We start from the raw sequence: 21,060 nt of genomic DNA, 5'->3' as shown, positions 1-21,060 counted from the left end.
AAGGACAACCTGAATAGATCAACATGGCTTCTTTTTTTTTCAAGAAAATGAAACTTTAATAAACAAATTAAGCGATTGCGATTTAATATGCGATTATTTTTTCAAGGGCCTCTTGTCGTGTGTTTTTCAATGAACACAAGCAATAAATCCATCTGTTTCATAATGAACAATTTCAGATTTATTTAAACTTTGAATAAATATGAAATATACATTTTAAAGCACAGATTACAACAATCTGAACTGTATAGGACAGTACAAGACAGGACAAGAAAAAAAAAAAATGTAGCCTTTGCGATTAGAAAATTGTGTTTTATGATATCGCTATAATATTGCAAATGCAATTAATCGTTCAGCCCTACTTCAGATGAAAAAAAAAGCCACATTGTGAAATTCAGAGAACACTGACCACTATACTGACAAGACAGCGGAAAAATACACATGCTAAAGCTAATGAAAAGGGGTCGGTGTATCATATATTACATCAAAATTATTTGAAATAGATAAATTTAAGTTTTAACTTCAGATTCTTAATTTTCTTTAAAGCATAATTCAGTGGTTGCATGTGGTTATAATTCATATTATGCATGTGGTTAAGACAAATCCCTAATTTAAATAGGGCGGTCTTTACTCTTACACTTATAACACACAGCATGTGCAATATGTTCGAGTGTGCACCCAGTTTACTACTCTTTATTTGGAATCTAAGCACATCATTCCCTTAGAGTGCCATTTGAGTGCACGTGTCCCAGTAGTTCAGAAAATTTAATGCAACGCCAAAGGAGTCTAAAGTCCCAACACGCTGTTGTCAGGCTAATAATTATACCAGAATGCAACAGTGTTTACTATTTCTACTCCAGACTCCTCAGAGCAAAGGGGACTCATGGCTGAAATCTCAGCCAAGCCAAGGTTTCCTAAGTTTGATGGCCTGAATACGTTGGAACATTGTCGTCATCTTTTTCTGCACGTCTCACGTCAGACAGAGTCAGAGGAATTACGGTTGTGACGGACGGTCGAAAGGAAGTGGAGCTGAAAGTTCTTTGATATGAGCTCTTGTCAGATGCATTTCTCTGTGACTTCTTTGAAGATTTCAAATAAAAGAAAGGTGCACATGGTGGAAAAAAACTTCTGAAAGTTTACAGAAAGTCCCCGTCCTAAACCAGTGAGACACTGTACTGTGCAGACTGACGCAGGTTAGCATGCATCGTTTCCCCTATAGTGAATAGTGACACCCCCGCCCTGCCAACGGGATCCCACCCAGAAATTCAATTTATAGATTTAAAAAAACATATATTATTGAATTTTTATTTCATTTAAAAGGTCCTATGACAGCCATTTTATCAAATAAAAAAGCTTAAAAAAAAAACTCTAGATTGCGCAATTTCAGAGTGTAATGCGTCACTATTGTTTCCTTACATATATTCAAATGTTGTATTACATCTAAAATCTACAAATCTAAAAATTCTCCTCTCATCTGTGTGGGAGAGAGCGCGTTGTCTACTTTACAAGAAAACAGTCATCAACATCCCCTGCCAGATTGGTTGTCATTATAACTCATAACCTTTTCCTAAATGTCCTAAATCGAAGAACTTAGATGTATACACAAGAAAATTATATCACATCAGAATATAAAATTACTAACTATCTTAAACAGTTTGTAAGAAAAGCTGTCCCCTTTGAAGATACCTCGAACAGAGTAAAGAATAACGGAGCAAGGGCAATAACTCAAGGAAAAATAATTGTGCGCTTCTCATTTTCTAACTCCATCAAGATATTGATACCCTGAAGACACATACCAAATTTGGTTATCCTATCTTAAACAATTTCTAAGAAAAGCCGTCCCCTTTGAAGATACCTCAAACAGAGTAAAGAAAAACGAAACAAGGCTAATAAGTTTGGGAAAAATAATTGTGCGCTTCTCATTTTCAAACTCCATCAAGGTATTGATACCTTAAAGACACACACCAAATTTGGTTATCCTAGCTGTCCCCTTTGAAGATACCTCAAACAGAGTAAAGAAAAACAGAGCAAGGACAATAACACCAGGAAAAAAATAATTGTGCGCTTCTCATTTTCGAACTCCATCAAGGTATTGATACCCTGAAGACACATCAAATTTGGTTATCCATTCTTAAACTGTTTCTGATAAAAGCTGTCCTCTTTAACTCGGACAGACGGACGCATCTCAAACATATATCCCCTTCCACTTTGTGGCAGGGGATAAAAAAAAAACACCAAACATAAAAAACAACAAATAAAAATATTAATGGACGACAGGAGGTCAAAGAAAGGTTTGCCTGTCAAGCAAAAATCTTGGCAGTTTGCTTAGTTTGTTTGTATTTTAACCTATAAAAATCCTATTTTTATACTTGGGACATGTTTCCAGTTTCAGAAGATTTAGGAAGGATGAAAAAATGTTCCATTGCAAAAAAAAAACAAATCAGGGTCGACTGCTTATTCAGGTACCAGTGTTCTGTAATTATGATAATGGGGTCCTGTTACACACTGACACACATTTGCGTCACCTACTTAAACGCTTTTACCCGTACCATGAAAATTTAAAAAGATAAACAACATAAACATGCGGCACTAAAAGGGAATGAATGTAAGCATTTAGGACCATTGTTTTCTTGCACTCCGCTCGGATGCATCCGTGCACTTAACACACTTGAATAAACAGCGTCTGGTGATGATTCTCGCGTTGCCTCGCTGTGATAAATACAATGTCTGAGAAAATATTCACTTGGGCTGCCTTTAGTGCTCAACCCGTGCACGGTAAAGGTCAGCGATCTCTAACCTCGTCAAAAATAACAAGTTGGAGCAAACAGTGAGTAACAGGAAAAGCAGCCGAGCAGGATCGATGTGCAGGAAGGAGTGTGGGATTACATTCACCTTAAGCTGCTTCCAATCAATGTGTAAATATGTTTCGAGTGTGTGCGGAGAACGTTTGTATTATTCAAGACACGATACAGTTTCCCTGACAAGAAAGGCTTCTGCTCAGAGCCTTAAGTCAACGGCTGCTGTGTTTGAAGTGTGTTTTGGGGAATGTAGTTTTTTAAAGGTCATCCAGTGCTAAAGGATAGAAAATGGCAGCAGCTCACAGGTGCCTGTTTTAAATGATAAATGGTATGAGGTTTGGCATTTTCAATACAACTGACCGTTGTGTATTCCGTCAAGTGGATGTTTTTTTAGTGTATTTTACGGCTGATTTCATGTGTTAAAACCCACCCGTTGTCATAAGAGATGCTAACAGAAAGCTAACACAAGCGGAAGGCTAAGTTTAAGATTCATTAAAGGCTCAGTAATTGTGATTAATTGTGATTGAACTTCAGTAATTGAAAATAATAATTGTAATTGTATATGTAATTAGAAAAAAATGCCGGTCATTGTAATCATAACTGAGTTGTAATTGAACATGGATAATTGAAGAAGTAATTGTAATTCAAAAATGTAATTGACGCCCAACCCTGGTGCGGTGTTCACTGTTCCAATAGGTTTGAACGGCAACATTATAATTAAATTTAGAATAATAATTCAACAACCTTAAAACTTGCTCAAAAAATGCTCAAAGATAGTTAATAATTATTATTATTATTTTTTTAAGAATCTGTACACTGGGGTACCCTGGTTGGTAAAATCTGACTAAATTTGGAGGACAAAAATCAATTCTATAAAAATATTAATAAAGTACACAGAAAACAAGAGTGATGATCCTATACATCCTCACTAATTATTTGTCAGAGTAATTAATTTAAGATATATCAAGCCTGACTTGGGCTCATTATTAAAATTTGAGGCCGACTATCCGAGAGGTCTCAGACCCTGCTAATACACTGATATTAAGCAGTTATGTCTTCTCTATTTAGAGTCCATTGATGATTATTAAATTAAACGAATATATAAAGTAAGTAATATAAAGTAAAGATCAATATGAATCCCATTTATCAACATTTTGTAACTTATTTCACTTTATCAATCTCTCCAATTCCTGTGGTTGGTACTTTCTGATTATTGGTACAACTTTATAGAATGTGTAACAAAAAGTTTGAATATTGATCTTTTTATTTAAAGATATAGACTATATAAAGCTTTAGTTAGCCAGGTTACATTTCTCACAAAAAAAAAAACAAAAAAAAGACTTTTCACAGTAAGAGTCTGAGATATAAACACTATACTTTATGCACTGCACAAACATTCTCAAACGTTTACTTTACATCTATTTAAACTTATGAAATAGCCATCTAGAAATAGTCACTAGTAAAATATTTCAGCAAAGAACTGATGCCTTCATTGCCAGTGACTGACCATTTCCTCATTAAACACACAGTAGCAGCTCCAGGAATAGGAAGGATACAGTGCTTTTTGCTAAATGAGTTGAGAACACTCACATATTCACACACAGAAATGGCAAAAAGAGCTGCCATGCTAGGTGTTTGTCCTTCTTTTGAGGCTACTTGGAGTTCAGTATGTCATTGAAGGACATTGGAACGAGTGAAACACACAAATAGGCTGGGACTCAACTGCCACATACTTTACTTTTTTTTAAATTTATTCAGTTATTCAGGGGGAGCTGAATATTAAGGTAAGGTTTAGTGTTAGGAGGTCTTTAAGGATTTTCGGTAACACTTTATTTCAAGTTTTATACATAAGGCTGACATTATTATGACATGACACATGTCATTAACAAGAATAAGGTGTCATGAAGGCTTGTTATGAAGTGCCATTCGTCACCCTAACCATACCTTCCCTCCACCTATCCCAAAAATGCCAACATAGCTCAAAAGGTGTCATAATTTAAGCAAAATGTGTCCAAATTTAGCCAACAACATTTAATTAGAGATGTCCCGATCTGATATTGATATCGGATATCTGTCCAATATTAGCCAAAAAAAACAAATATCGAATTTTATAGGACTGCATCTAAAATCACCGATATAAGCTCTCCAATAAATAAGATTCCGTTCCAGCGCTTCTGTCCATAGGTGACTGTGGTTCACACTCCAGCAAAGTAACCTACTGTTGCTGACTATTGTTCTCTGTTTGAGGAACATCACTTGATCAAGCCTTTTCTAACATTCCACACTACAAAATAAGTAATAAAAGTATGTATGAATCGTGCTGATATCGTATCGGATCACGATCGATATCGGCCGATACGCAAGGCTGCAATATCGGTATCGCATCGGTAATTAAAAAGTTGCATCGAGACATCCCTACATTTAATGACCTTTATGACACCTTATTCATGCTAATGACAGATAATGACAGCGTAATGTGAGCCTTATGTAAAAAGCTTCAAGTAAAGTGTTACCAGATGATCTAAATAACACCTGGTGAGGTAGAATTAAAGAAGGTAGACCATTTAGCACAGATAAAAAGTCACGTGTCATGTGTTCCCTACCTCAAACAGCGTGATGATCCCGTAGGTGTGCGATGGCTCCCTCCACCTGAGGATGATCTTCTCCTCGTAGGCGCTGCCCTGAATGGACTCCAGAGGAATGGCTCCTGGCACTTTGGTGAAACAGGCAGAAAAAAAAAACCATTTTAATGGAAACAGTATCTCCTTGGCTCACGTTTATTTTTATTTATTTATTTTTTATTTTTAGGCCCCTTTGATAATTTAGAGTGTTGTCAATAAAACCTTAGATGAAAGCAGTCAATATTGGGCAGCTTTAGCCTTTTCCATTATGATTCAACAAAGCCCAGCATGTTGCCATTGTGCTTAAACGATCAATGGAGAAAAAAAAACAAAAAAAAACCGCTTTTCAAGGACATCAATAACAAAAAGTGCCAGAAGTCAAAGACATCTGAGCTGGAATTTTTGCCACTTTTTGATGTTACTGCACTCACGCAACACATTTTGTGGTGAAATGAAATGAAAGACAAACATGTAACCCTGCGATAATAGCAAGAATCTCATTTGGTTTGCAATGTTTACTGGAGATCAGATCCTATCGGCCCTCCTGGGAATCGCTTTCACTCTCAAAGTGAAACAGATTGATGTGGAGATTTTTTTTACATCAAGAATTAACTTGAACAGGGTACGCACAACTGCACCCCCACCTGTGCAATGTTCTCCCGCAGGACAATGAACACATCCGCGTGGAAACACAAAGCAGTGACAGGAAGTAACTTTTAAAGTTTTCCATGCGGTGATATCTGAGCCAGATGTGATTTTTTTTGGGTTTTTTTTTTTTTACATCAGCAGAACATACAGTATTTGTTATGTGACTGACGGGGTTCCTTCAGGCTTCTGCAGAGTTCAATTCTTTCTGTCTGCTGAGGCAACACAGAGGATCCTTGATTTTTGAAGGAGGTGAAACAAAGGCGAACACTCGGAATTCCCTGATGTTTTTTTCAGGAGTCAAAGGCATTGTTTATCTGGTTTTTAGGGGAAAGCACATTCTTTTGTAGCGGTTTCTCCTTCAGAATTTACATCCTAATTTAAATTTGTCAGCTCACAATTGATTTTATATTTTAATGCCCTCAGGTCACAATTGTGGTCAATTACAAATTGGAATTGTGTCCTTGATAATTAATTACAATTATGAAAAATTGAAATTTAAATTGAAATAATGTGTTGCTGCTGTAATCATAATTGAACTGTAATTGAGTTAAGATAATTGACTTTGTAATTGTAATTTGAAATGTAAATTCTATACAAACTGTCAATTACAAATGAATTAAACGCAAAACCGGGGAACCTTGTTACAGTTCTATGGCTTACACACACACACGTAGTTAACGTTCAATAAAATATGTTTCAGATTAAGTTTTCCTGTCACTCCGGATCATTTTACACATTTTAGAAAAATATATAAATTAAGGGATATACTGACCACACCAAAAATATGAATACCAATTAGGGATGTCCCGAACTTTTTCATTTCCGATATGATACCGATATTGCAGCTTTGCGTATCGGCCAATACCAATATTGATCCGATACGATATAAGCATGAATCATACATGCTATTATTACTTTTTTTTGTTTGTTTTTTTTTTTTTTTTTTTTTTTTAAATAAAAAAATATATTTACATATTTTCTAGTGCGGTATGTTAGAAAAGGCTTGATCAAGTGATGTTAGTCAAACAGAAAACAATAGTCAGCAACAGTAGGGATGAGAAAAACTGCCCTATTTATTATTAACTAATTGGTTACATGCATTTTTACCTTCAACATAATATCTACAGTATTCTACAATTGAATAAAATAAATAAAAATAGATAAAAAAGATATTCAATTTCAGGCTGATATCGGACCAATATCTGATATCAATATGGGATCGGGGCACCCCTAATACCAATATTTTCATTGATTAGGAAGCCTAACAAGAAAACAAAAAAAAATGAAAAACAAATGAGGTGATTGATAATACTTATTTTGTGTATTTTACAGCTGATTTAAGTCTGACTCGTTGTCATAAGAGATGCTAACAGAAAGGCTCAGTAATTGTGATAAATTGAATTTGAACGTTATCAATTGAGAATATAATTGTCATTGACCTTCAGGGGAAAAATACCAATTGGAATTTTAATTGGAATTGAAAAAAACGTTGGTCACTGTAATCGTAATTCAGTTGTAATTTAACATAGATAATTGAAGACATATTTATAATTGAAAAATGTAAGTGACCCCAACCCTGCCTCAGGTGTTCCTTCTAGAAAGATCTGCTGTTGCTTTGTACTGTGTATGCATCTCACTCACCATCCTCATCAGTCTGAACCTCTAGCTCCATGCTCTCCTTGACACCCTCGGGGTTGCTCAGCACCAGCTTGACACTGAGGTTGGTGAAGGGCGTCAAGTTGTGAATTGTGTGCTGAGGATCGCGGCTCTGGGTGTCATAACACACCTCCTCGCGGGTCTCTTCCTTGCCAGCCGCTCTGGAGCGGTACTGGACTGTCAGGTTGTAACTGTGGCAGCGGGTCACGTTGTAGCCTACGGGCTCCCAGCGCACCGTCACCTGTTTGGACTGGATGTCCACAACTTCCAGCCTCTGTGGGCCGTGCATGGGCTCTGGGGGAATGAGCAGAGAGGGAAAAAAAATGGTGAGGGTATGCTACTTAGTATTGTCAATTAACCCATTTAAAGTGGCATGTGTTGTTACACTGTTAGGGGCTCCAGGGAGGGCATTTTTCAAACTTGGCAACCCTTCATATCCCACTTCAACGCCATAAGAATGTGTGTGTGTGTGTGCGTGTGTGTGTGTGTGTAGTTTGGGCGTGAGAGGAAGATGACGAGGCTCATGGCACATTTATGTTATGCTCAGTGGTCATATGGTACCATTATTGTGTGTTTTGAACAACAATTAATCTCTACAGTTAATTGTATATTTTTAATACTATCCATTTCAAAATGTTTAATGTGTATTTGTATGCATGTATATTAGGGATATAACGATTCACTGAACTCCCGATACGATTCGATTCACGATACTGGGTTCACGATACGATTCTCTCACAATTTATTTTACAAAATGGGACTGTAGACAAATTTTTTTTTGGGAAAAAAACTAGAAAATGCTGTACTATTTTCCTTTTATATTTCATTGTCAAAAGAATCCCTTGATAAACTATTCAAAACAATGCAATTTAACTAAAAATAAATCTTGAATGAAATAAATAAAGGAATAATAGAAATGAAAATGAAGCCTATTAATTTAAATTCTGGTTCTATAATAAACAATGCAAAACTGCATAATAGTTCTTTTTCTTTTTAAAAGTGCAACTGAAAATGTATTTTGTGCCTTAACAATTGGACTTTAAAAAAAAACTAACCGTGATTACACTGATTTACGTCATATTTGTTTGGACCAGCAGAGGGCGCTGGTAACACAGTGGTCGGTTGGCATGCAGAAACTATTGCAGTGAAGAAGAGAAGCTATGCTAGCAGACAGAGCTAATAGAAAAACGTGACTTTTACAGATATTCAAGTAATATTACAGACATTCTTTCGGTGCTAAAGGGGCAATGAATCATTTAACATATTTAAGAGTAGAAGGCGGCCAGAAAAAGTATTAGCAGACTCCGCCCGCCGCCTACACTTGTACACTTGCCCTCTGCTGGTTAAAAAAGTACTGCGAGTCAATTTTCAGAAAATCGATATCAACCGTGATACCTATGAATCGATTTTTAACTGCCTTACGATTAATCGTTACATCCCTAATGTATATGTATACATTATACAGTATCTTTTTCTCTGCTATTGTACCAAAATTCATATTTGGTAACAGAAGTGGGCTTGCAGGCACAAATCCACTGTGGGCAAACACTGTGGGACCTTGAGCATCGTGAAAAAGACATTATTAATCACAATGAGACTTTCCTGGTTAGATAAAGGTAAAAAATTTAAAAAAAATTAAAAAATCGTACTCAGTGTCATTCGTTACCCTAATCTCAACCTTAACTCTAACCCTCCCTTACCCCACTAGATACCTCCACCTAACCAAAAAATGCCAACATAGCGCCAAAGGTGTCATCATTTTAGCGAAATGTGTCATAATTTAGCAAACCACATTTAATGACAGCCTTCATGACACCTTATTCATGCTAATGACAGATAATGACAGCGTAATGTCGGCCCGATGTATAAAACTTCAAGTAAAATGTTACCGGATTTTTTTATTCAGGTTCAAATCCACTGTGGGACCTTGAGCAAGTCCCCTAGACCTAAATGCTTCCAGGACTATCTTGAAAAAGACATTATTAATCTCAATGAGACTTTCCTGGTTAAATAAATTTAAAAAAATAAAACAAAATCTTGATGTCATATCCCACTGTTCTAAACAAAAGCAATGAAGAAAAAAAAATGTGTTGGGATACAGTTTGAAGTTTAAATTGGATCTTCTATTTCCTGGAAATATAAATTTCGACCCCACAGCCTGTTGGCGAGTCCTGTTAAATCCCATCGCCGTTACAGCTGTGCACACCAGGACACCCACGTTGTGTTGGTGGAAACCCTCAGTGGGATGTGTATCATCCGTTTATAGCATGTCGCTCCCTCCACCTTTTCCACAGACTCTTCCACTCACCCCCCGCCCTCCCCATGGCGGTCAGCTATTAGCCCCACACTGATACAAAGTCAGCCAGCCTGTCAATCCAGGCGTGACACAACACTGTCGTCTCATCACCTCTAATCACAAACTCTGTAGCCCTGCTTTTTCAAATCATCTCTATTTCTTTTTTAATATCCATTTCCCCCTCTCCACTGAATATTTATTTTCCTCCTCTTTCTACTTTACTCCTTATTTGGCTTTTCTTATCCATTTTCCCTTCCTGCTCTCTCTTCTCTCTCTTTCCCGCTCCTTTCCTACGGGAGGAAAGCAACCCAGGCACAAGGTAATGGGATCAATTTCCATTCCAGGTTAAATTTGCAGTCCATTTCTCTGGAACTGAACACTTTACCACCTATTAGGAAGAGCCAGGGCTCAATTTCCCCGTTTCCCAGGAGACGCGGTCCAGCAATTCAGATGCAGCCACAGCAGCCATGTTCAACATTACAGGTGGACCTGAATGGGAACACTGGACTGGAGCTCCAGCATGCATGTTCAATCAGTCCAGATTGTAAGAAAAGACACAACAAACAAGCAAAAATCTGCACTGTAGATAACCTCCTAATGTGATTCAATAAGCTCTTTATTCTTGTTCCCGTCCGAGATTACATACATTACAAGTGCAAATGTCATTTTTTACCAATTTTAGTCTTACCCTAATGCAATAAAGTGTGAAAGTCTACGAAAGTCTAGCAATTTGACCCGACAAACACTTGGACTTGTGAAAAAGGATATCAGTAGTAATGGAAAGCTGGGAGTGAAAAATCACTCCAGGATGATGAAAAAATTGAGCATTTGTCAATTTCACAAGGTGGAACAATGAATGTGATCTCTGGTGGAGCAGAATAAATAGCTTTAGGAGGGCCAAAAGGAGGAAGAGGAAAGATGACTAAAGACTGAAGGCCTAAAATTTATAGAGTAAAAAAAAACTAGGCAAATTATTATAATCAAATTTTGTTACGAGTAGTCAATTTTAATTGACATTTTATGGGTCATCATTGGGAGCAGAAACTACAAATAAAGATGAAAAAGACTAGGAAACCTTATCGAGTTCTTATACAAGTGCCAAAATGACTGATTAATGAAATTCACACCAGTTCAAGCAGAAGCAATTGAACTTTTAAAAAAAAAAAGAGGGACTTTACCAGAAAACTGTGGAGAATCAGCAAAGGGAAACAGGCTCCTTCAAACTGGTTGCAATGCCAGGAAATAGAAGTTCAAACCATTTTTATTTGTGGAACTATCTGTTGGCCGCACTCAGTGGGTGACGGTTACACTAAAAGCACAGAGAATTGCAGGGTGGCAAGGCACCGAAATCAAATTAAACCAGATGCTCTCAAAGTGACAAACGCACCAAAGTGTGAATCTCCAGTAGACGTGCTCGAATGGCAGAGAGCGAGTCCCATTTATGGGGCGCACAAGGGGGATGTCACACTCCCATCTTTGTGAAACATCAGAGATAATACCCACTGTACCTTATTTCTGAACCAATGGAGAGGGGCCAGAGTGGGATGCAGTTGTATTAAAGTGAATTTACAGAAATGCTAAAAAGAGGGGGAAAGATGAGAAAAGCAATTATCTATAAGCACATACATTCTTAATTAAACTTCTATTGGTTTTTAGGAGAGTGGAATCTATTTATCCTGAATATAACCTGCAAGTGAGGCAGAAAATAAAAAGTGCATTTTTTTTTTTTTGTTTTTGTAAAGTGAAAAGGCTAATTGATTGTTGCCCTGTGGGCTCCCTGTGTAGCAAATGCCAGCTGTCTGAGGGAAGGAGTGAAATATGAGGCTCTGTGCCCAATCCCGTGTAAACCATGACTAAGAATGACATCATCCATCTGCAAAAACAACAAAGTGCCTCATCCATTAGACACTGGTCTTGGGATGGTAAAAAAAAATGAAAGTTCCACAAAAATCCAGCGATATCTTCAGAATTGTAAAAACCACACGATGTGTCAATCAGCCACACATTGGCCACGTTCCTCTTTAAAGCAAAATAAAAGTGAATTCCTCTTTAAACTGACCATTTAAACACTTAATTCCTAATGCTAATTTAATTCCGAATTAAACTTAAATCAGAGTTCGGTGGCTGGTTTATTCCGATTTTAATTCCAAATGAGATAATTCCTCTTTCTTGTGAACACTTAACTTGCTTAATTCCGCTTTAAGTTAATTCTGGTCATTTTGCGCATTCACAATCTACCACGATGATGACATAAAACAAGACGGCAGTCCGGACTAGAGCCGAGACCTTCACACGGACACAGATTTATTAAACACACGGACCTCGATAAATGTGGTAAACAGAACAGGCTTCACTGGGGGCTGACACTAGGCCCCAGACGCGGAGTACTGCATTCACAGGCTGTAATATCCCAATATACATGATACACTGTCCAATCAGAACCCTTCCCAACTCCCAGACCTAAAGCGGAATTCAATAAAGCCAAATAAACCTGTTTTCCATGTAAACCTCAATTCTGGAATTATTATTTCCATGTAAACACGAAGCAGAACACTTTAATTCTGAATGATTTAATTCTGAATAACTAATTCCAAACTAAAAAACATCATGTAACCGTGGCCATTACAAACCTTTTTAGGTCAATGACAAAACATGATTTTGGAGGACTTGGTGAGATTAAAATATATCACTAGAGCTGGGCGATATATCGAATATTTTCGATATATCGCAGCTTGTAGTCTGTGCGGTGTTGAAAATGACCATACCGTTAAACTCGCGGACTTTTTTTTTGATTTTTTTTTTTTTTTTTTTTTTTTTGAAATGTCATCTTAATGACAACATGCACAAAAGGGCACTATTTGTTTTAAAATATTGTAGTGGCATTATGTACAAAAAGTGCACTTTAATTTTGTGTTTTGAAATGCCATGTGAGTTGCATCCTGCACTAATGTCTTGTTTTGAAATGTCTCTGTGACAATTTTGCACAGAACGTGCACTTTCTGTTGACAATTTTATGTTTGAGCCACTCACTGTTTAATAATTACAACTTTGACTTAGTTGTGATATCCCCTTTTTTGCATGAAAGTTTAAAATTGGCATATATTAATGCAGTATGATCAAGAATGTTTTAATGTAGACATATAGAATCATCATACTGGTGTGATTTTATGCATCAAAGTGTTAATTCAAGGGTAATGCAAAATATCGAGATATATATCGTGTATCGTGACATGGCCTAAAAATATCGCGGTATTTATAAAAGGCCATATCGCCCAGCCCTATATATCACCATTAAATTATTTGCTGAGGCTGCTTAGGTCAACCACATTGGGTTGCCCAATGGTCCCAACTTTTTTGTCCCATGTAACCCTTTTGCATTTTGTTTTACCCCCTCTTCATATTTCATATTCCCGCAATGTATATCAATGTCTTAACATTGGTTCCCTAAAAACAAGTGTATTAAAGAAAAACAAAAAACAATGCAACTCTCATGTGATTTCATGTCAATAGTAATTGAAAAAAATAGCTCACTAAATACTGTCTCCTATAGTGTCAGAAGTGTGATTAAATGGCCTCTACAGAATTCATTCACATTGTTTCAATAAATGACAAAAAATACAGTATTTTAAAAAGAAAAGAAAAAACAACAAGAAAGTTTATAGTTCCTAAAAAAGAACTACGAACAATTTTCTAATATTTTGAAATTATGGGGAGACATTTTTTGGGGTACGCCATGCAGCGTGCTCCTGTAATGTATCTGTGCACTGCAGATAGGCGGGCCACAGGGGGCTGGATCCCATGGGTGAAATCACAGGCACAAGCAGCCGCCTGTGGCCACTGCTCAAAGCACCAGTTACCCTCCGACCTGGTTACACAAGTCCTCTGTCTTCATACTGTTCTTTGGATGACCCTTCACCTAAGACCAATTTGCCTTGGGTGGCCCTACCAGGGGCTGGGGTACCCTGAGAACATAGCTCCCAGGATCATTATGGTGCTCTACCTCCACTACCACAATAAAATACATGCTGGATGGATTATAACTCTGTACTGGCCTAGAAAGGCTTTGATTTTCCCCTAGAGGTGCTGGTTGAGGTGACTGGAAAAACAATAGTGAGGGCTTCTGTACTGAGGATGTTGCCTCCACAACCCAGATAAGGAGAATTACCAATTTATAAAACCAGGAAAAATCTATTTATCACAACTACTTAATAAAATGTTTGAATTTCTAAACCAAACACCATGTGGTAAAGAAAAATACAAAATGTGATTAACTCTTTTATAAATTCACAAACATGCTGGAAATTGAAGCCTACTTTATCCACTTGTGACCGAAAGAAAACAAATAATACTGTGTTAGCTATAATATTTGTATACTACAGTATTTTAGCTTACATTTGACACGATACTATTTAAATAAAATACTTTTGCATTATTTATTTTAAAAGTATTGCATTTTGAAAAACACATAAAAAATATTTAATGTATAAATAGCTTATATGTTACCTACAAGTTTAAAACGTAAGAAAATGATACTGTTTTTAAGAGAAAAGACTTTGAAGGCCCAACCCGAGCTCGACCCAAGCTCATTTTTTCTGATTTTGCTCATTCCTCACTTGCTGCTGGAGCACAGGGAACAAATATGACTGCGTGCTTCAGTCAGGTCTGCGCTCCACGCACTGACCGCCCGGTCTGGTCTACAATGCTGTAACAGACTGGGTTCTATGTTCTGGTTATGTTCCACTTAAGTGTATTCAGTGGTTAACTGATGCTGAGATTTCCCATGGACGAGCCGTCCCACCCGCCCAACCAAGCTCCAGTATCCTTTATATTTTAAGACAAGTGTACAAGAAATCTAAAATAGCCACTTGTCAACCACTTACTAAATATAATTATGTGATCAGAATCTGGTAGGTCAACCTATATTAACATTGAAATACTGTTAACATTCCTACTAGGGCTGGGTGATATGGACCAAAACTCATATCTCAATATCTTTTCTCAAAACGGTGATATATGATGTAAATCTCAATCATTTTATTTCAATTGAAGTCTTTTCACCTGTACGGGACAGCATGTGTGAGTGAGTTCTGTAGTGTAGCTTGTTATGGGAAAGGTCTGGGTTGGGACGCAATTAGAAATCCATCTAACTGAGCTTTACATGCTGTTCTGAGAAGTAAAAGCAGCGACTCCTAAAACTAGTATTGCGATACAAAATAAGCTATAATATTTATATAATCATTTACATTAATACATTAACAGTACTAAACTCTGCTCAGTATTAGTCTTTACAAACACCAATCTGACTGAAACACTAAGTAATCTTTCAATACCAGTTTATTTACCTGAGGCCGGCAGAAACTGAAAATGTTACAAGGAACCGTGAAATAAATAAAACACAAAACAACCTGAATATTATTCAAAATCAAAGATACAAAATTAAAGTGGCCTCAGCATCTTGTGGTTGTGTTTAGCCTCAGAAGGTTTCCTTACAGCTTTAGTACAAAAACTAGCAATAACGTTCAACATAAACACAAAGAAACCTTCTAAAATAAATAAATGAAAGCAATCTGAATAACATTTGGAATAATCTTTGACCAACTCTGCTTTACAAAAACTGCTATAAAACAACCATAAATGATGTGCATATAAAGCACAAAACAGCTGCTCCAAAATTAAAACAGTAAATTTTCAGCCTTAGCACAGTAATGTAAAGTAAGCTGTGCATATTCCAGGTGCACATTCTGCTGTTGAAAATGCTTATAATAATAAATGTGGAAAAACAAATTCACAGCATTTTTCTCAGCTACACAATGCTAAACGTATCAGTCTAACAAGCTGCTGTTAGCAGTGACTCAGCAGTAGCGACAGGCTAGGGCCTACAATTTAAGTTAATGGGTCGGGCTCGAGTTGGGTCGAGCTTTATGCCCGCGGGCCCGGGTCTGTTCGGGCTGGATTTTTTGGGCCCAATCTAACGTCTAATATTGACACTATACTCTGTGCTTTGCATTGTATAGTCAATAATAAAGGTGCACTTACATGATATTTGCGTGTGTATGCAGTATATACAGCATTGGAATGGAAGAACATCATCATTATATACATTAGTTGGTTTAAAACTTTAAGTTTTATACATAAAGGCTGACTTTTTTACACTGTCATTATTATGACATGACACCTATCACTAGCATGAATAAGGTGTCATGGTTGTCATTAAGTGTTGTGCATTACCCTAACCCTATCTAACCCCTCTAGATCCCTGCTCCAAACCCAAAAAATGCCAACATAGCTTCAAAGGTGCCACAATTTAGCGGATAACACTTAATGAGAGCCTTCATGACACCTTATTCATGCTAATGACAGATAATGACGGTGTAATGTCAGGGTTATGTGTAAAACTTTAAGTAAAGAGTTACCCATTTGTTTATATTTGGTTGCAGCAGCATGGCTCAGACTTTAATGACTTATTTAAATTTTGGATCCCTTGTAAGAATATCAACACTCACAAGCTTCCAGATTTATTGTGGAGGGATGTGTGCACAGTGCATAGAGAAAATTTCAAGGGTTGTGTACACTCTCGTGTGTGCACGAATAAGCGCGTCAACTGGGCCATTGCTCTGGCTGACCTCTACCAACCCAGCCGAGGCAGCGTGCCATGCCTTAAAATGGTACAGTTGCACTTGACTAGCCAAAAAATTCAGACTTTTGGTGTCAGACATTTTCAGGCCTGGCCTGTGTTGACAGTTTGAGTACGCCATAAAATGAGCAGCTCTTGGATTGGCTACCAAGACTATAGCAATGACTTTTCCCACCCTACATTCTGATTCTCACTACCTACTGAAAATACCTCTACATAAATCGCACTTCTTGATATAATCTAATGCAGCAGTCACAGTGAACCCCAATAATGTTTAATCCTCAATGCAATGATGCAGAATAGTGAGTCATTTTTCTAAAACCCCAAAGGTCTTTGAAAGACAAAGAATGGGGCCTCAGTCTGGTGTGACTGCTGGTTTTATTGACCAGAGCATTAAGAGACTCCGAAAGCACAAGCACAGAAAATGACAAGGAACAACAAGGCTTTGTCTCTATCCGATTTCTTTTTATCCACAACCCTCTAAAGCTATCACATACAAAGGGTAGCATTATGGCGAAAGCACTAAAAATATTACTCTAATATTGTTTCAGTATGGCAGATATTTCTAGTGGAATAGAGGTATAATAATGGTCATGAAAGCATCCCCTGGAGTAGCAAATTGCAGAGGTCTATCTTGTGCCAGAGCAAGTATCAGCGAGAGGCAGATTGGTATTCTCAACAGTGGACAAATCATCACCTTCCCTGCACTTGCTGATGTAATTGAATAATTTGAATTTGACATTTGCATAGAACTATTAGAGATTTTTGTCATTAGGGGATGACATTTAAATAATGTTTTTAACAATTATTACATTATTGCCTCATGGTTATACTGAAAGGGCTGCCCGTAAATGGTAGCATAGCTGCAGTGATATAATGATTTCAGAAAACATGAAAAAGCAACAAGCAAAACAACAAATAACCTCATGTTGCAACTGTCTGCACCAGAGTGGGCTTCAAATGGTGCACTTAACCTCTGGGTAGAGCAAAGCTTTAGTCTTGGATGAAAGGAAACAAATTGGGCATGTCTCGAGCGCAGCCGCTTTACAGGGAGACAAGCATGTGTGTAAGGTGTCTTTTCTACTGTGTTTATGCAGTAAAATAAGATTTAATGTGTGCACAACCTCATACGACTGGATCCTTATCTTTTTTTGAGGTCCGTGTCGAGGGGAACAATCTACTTATCAGATCTTCCTCAGGCTTCGTGGCTGACGAGTCACTCGGAGAGGTAGAATCTTTATCAGACTTGCATCGATTAACGGCCGGAAAGCCTGATGCTGGCAAAGGCTTCTGTTTCCCTGCTCAGCAAACAGACCCCAGGAGGAGAGAAGAAAAGACTACTTCCTCGATGATTAGAAACCCCAGCAAGTCGATGTGGCTCCTAAGCCTGGCTGCTATCTCATCAGGATGAAACGATGTTCAGGTTGTGAAGGAGGGCAGTCTGCTTGTTATTTGTAGATGACAAAAAAGAGAGCAATGCCTCGACAGTCACATGATGGCACGTGTACGGTTGGATTCCACGCTGGCAGATGTCGGCAAAGGGCTTGTCATACGTTGTCAAAGGCAACACGCGACAGTCTGAGACTGTGAAGATTAATTTCTGCTTGGGAAAATGTTTTCATGTAGTGTTTTTTTTTAGGTTGTGAGGCCTGCTGTTGAAGTCACTTAGCTCTCTCCAAAGCTGTGTGTGTTTTCCTGTGTTCAGATTGCGTTGCAAGACTTGTTTGCATCTTTGTTTTGGTGATAGCACTGCAACCATTGAGGTAATGACATGGGTTTTACACTTAGGAAATCATTTTCATATCCCTCACAATGATAGCTTTGATAACCAACAATCAGCGCTCCATCGCCCTTCTAGAGTGCTCCTCAATACAATCATCAAGAAAGAGGAAAAAGAGAAAGGGGGTTAAGAAGGAATGATGAAGGGATGCAATGTGTGGGTAGGAGGGGGGATTAAAGGAAGAAAACCAAGGCAGTCCTGTGAGGAAGACAATGCAGAAGAGTCTATTATTGTCCGATGCTAAAAGTCAAACCAGGCCTCGCGGTTAGATGCATGTAAATGTTATATCTAATAGCAATTTGAGTGCATTGAACCTGGACCTCTTAATATGTTACATTACTTGTTATAGCATCACCTTCTACACCCATTACAAAGTCAGAGACAAATGCCCACACACAAGTCTCAAACAGACACACACACATACACAGAGATGCTGTTCCCATACACCTTGGAGGCGTGGATAATCACAAGGATTTATTGAATGGTGGTGGTCGCTCCTCACTCTATCAAGTCTTTCTTTATAGGTCTTTTGATAAATGAGACTGCCATGATAGGTGAGGATGAGAGGGAGAGGCGGCGGGCCACGCAATGCACTGGACCAAATTGAAGCTGCCAAATAGGAACCTGTGCTGGACCAGGCTGGAGTGCCTACCTTGTCTGATGAGCACCCTAAAGCAGTGGGTTGGAGATGAATAGGTGAATACCTGCCTACTCGTAGCACTGAACAGAAAGAAAGAGCAAAAGATGTCGGCGAGAAAGTAAGCCATCTTCCAACAGCAGATGATGCATGGCAAGACTGTTTGCTCATTCAAATTGATAGTGCTACTGTTTGGTGGCCTAAAAGTGTCAACAAGCTCAAAAGCAAGATAAATTTATCTTGTGTGTCTAGATAACACGTACGACTGCTCAACTATGAACCTCAAAGTTCACCTCAAGATATGCAAAGTTTTTGATGCTTAAATGGTACCTCTACAGGGAATTCTAATTGCAAGCTCTATCAAAAGACATTATATATTACTGGTTTAGTTTTGTACCTTTCGGAAAAAGACCTTCAAGAACAGCCAGAAGTAAAAAAAAAAAAAAAAAACTGGTCATCCAGGAGATCCACCTTTTGCTTGCCTCAGATGCTTGTAGTAATGTCATTGTATTAGCTGTCTCAGTGGCTCCGCCGACGGATACTCCCCAAGCCTTTAAATCACTTCAATAGACTCCTCCCGTGATAAGTCCACTCTCTCTCTACTTGTGTCATGCAGCACAATTTTTCGTGGTGTCTCATATGCTTGTCTTAATTGTGTCTTGTATAAGTAGGGCAACTGACTGCCAGCTGTGGCTGCACTGATGTGCAACAAGAGCTTGCAATAACAACTCCAGAAACATTAAAATTAGCTCCTAAACACATGCTTGAATTGCCTCTAATAATAAACAATATTAGTTAAAATGTGGAGAAAAGTACTACTAAGACCTCAATAAGGAGGACAATAAAAGAAAACAGATGAAGCCTACAGTATTAAAAAACTGCACCAAAATCAACGACTTGATGTTACATCTGGCTGAACATAGCTGCTCAACATAGATTGTATTTTTAAGTACATAATTGTAATAAAACATTTAAAAAAACTTCAAGAATGTGCAACATTTTGTGTATTGGTAACACATCAAACACATTTTACGTTATACCTATGCCTGTCTAGGACAGGTACTATGTAATTTTTACACTTGGATATACAAGTTTTTGCAGTGAAAGGAATGCAATGATTAAATAATCCTTACTTTCATCTAAGTACTGTCCTACTACTATTTTGGCTACCGGCAAATGCACCACAAGGATATCCGGGAACCCTATTTTGAACAACAGCTTTAGAGACCAAGCTGTGATCCTTAATAAGATTGTCACCTAAAAGAGTAATCCCCAAAGCTTTTGTGTGTCACAGACCACTTTCAGACTGCAGAAAGTGACTACAGGCAGTGGGTCATTTGGGGTGGTCGTCACTGGAAGGGTGTGCATGATGGGTGTGTGGGGTTGGGTTCTGCACAGTTCCCTTGTGACTCAGGCACTGACTAAACTGTTTTGTTGCGGTAAGTGGGAAGTAGGCAGTAATGCATGCATAAGCAAAAGTGCTGCTTTGTCAAAATAAAATACTCAGAACATAAACGAAAATAAAACTAGGGCTAGTATCAAACGGCCCAAAGCCTGGTAGTTGGGGGGCACTGACTTGAAGGAAGAACACAAATTTATATAGGGTTCTATTCTTGGAAATAATAATTCTACTAACTATGACTCGACTAACTGAAAGGAAACAGGGAAGCCAGTTGATGGGAAGAGCAGAGGGTGCAGAGGTGGAACTGTGTTAATCAATCTTTAATTTTGTTTCCACCAATGTGCTGCACAGTGATTGGAGCCAGAGTGAGTGATAAGGATAGTGACCCCCCCTTGCCTCCTACTCATTTATCTTGACAGGAATGTACCCACACAGCCCTCGCCTCCAACTCTTGCTTTTCTTCTGTGCCTCATTCGGAAAACAACTGCGTGTAAGGGCTCACAAATGGGAAAAAAAAAAACAAACAAACCCTCATTTACCAAAATGAACGCCATTTCTACAGCAGTGGTGGGAGGTTACCAAGGTGATCAT

General features: G+C 38.0%; 1 protein-coding gene across 13 annotated transcripts in view; it reads right to left on the bottom strand.

Annotated features, from left to right (window-relative positions):
• LOC114478755 (receptor-type tyrosine-protein phosphatase mu) overlaps positions 1-21,060 on the bottom strand; it is a 229,975-nt gene that overhangs the window by 107,662 nt on the left and 101,253 nt on the right. For all 13 annotated transcript variants that reach the window (XM_028471987.1, XM_028471977.1, XM_028471983.1 and 10 more), the window contains exons 8-9: positions 7,706-8,014; positions 5,399-5,508 (exon numbers count right to left, since the gene is read on the bottom strand). In XM_028471987.1, the coding sequence (XP_028327788.1) occupies positions 5,399-5,508; positions 7,706-8,014 (419 nt within the window). The remainder of the gene's footprint in view (positions 1-5,398; positions 5,509-7,705; positions 8,015-21,060) is intronic.

This window comes from Gouania willdenowi, chromosome 17 (genome assembly GCF_900634775.1).
Source record: "Gouania willdenowi chromosome 17, fGouWil2.1, whole genome shotgun sequence".
Classification (NCBI taxonomy): domain Eukaryota; kingdom Metazoa; phylum Chordata; class Actinopteri; order Blenniiformes; family Gobiesocidae; genus Gouania; species Gouania willdenowi.
Note: the sequence above shows the minus strand (reverse complement) of the source record. Positions and strands in the feature narration are given on the sequence as shown.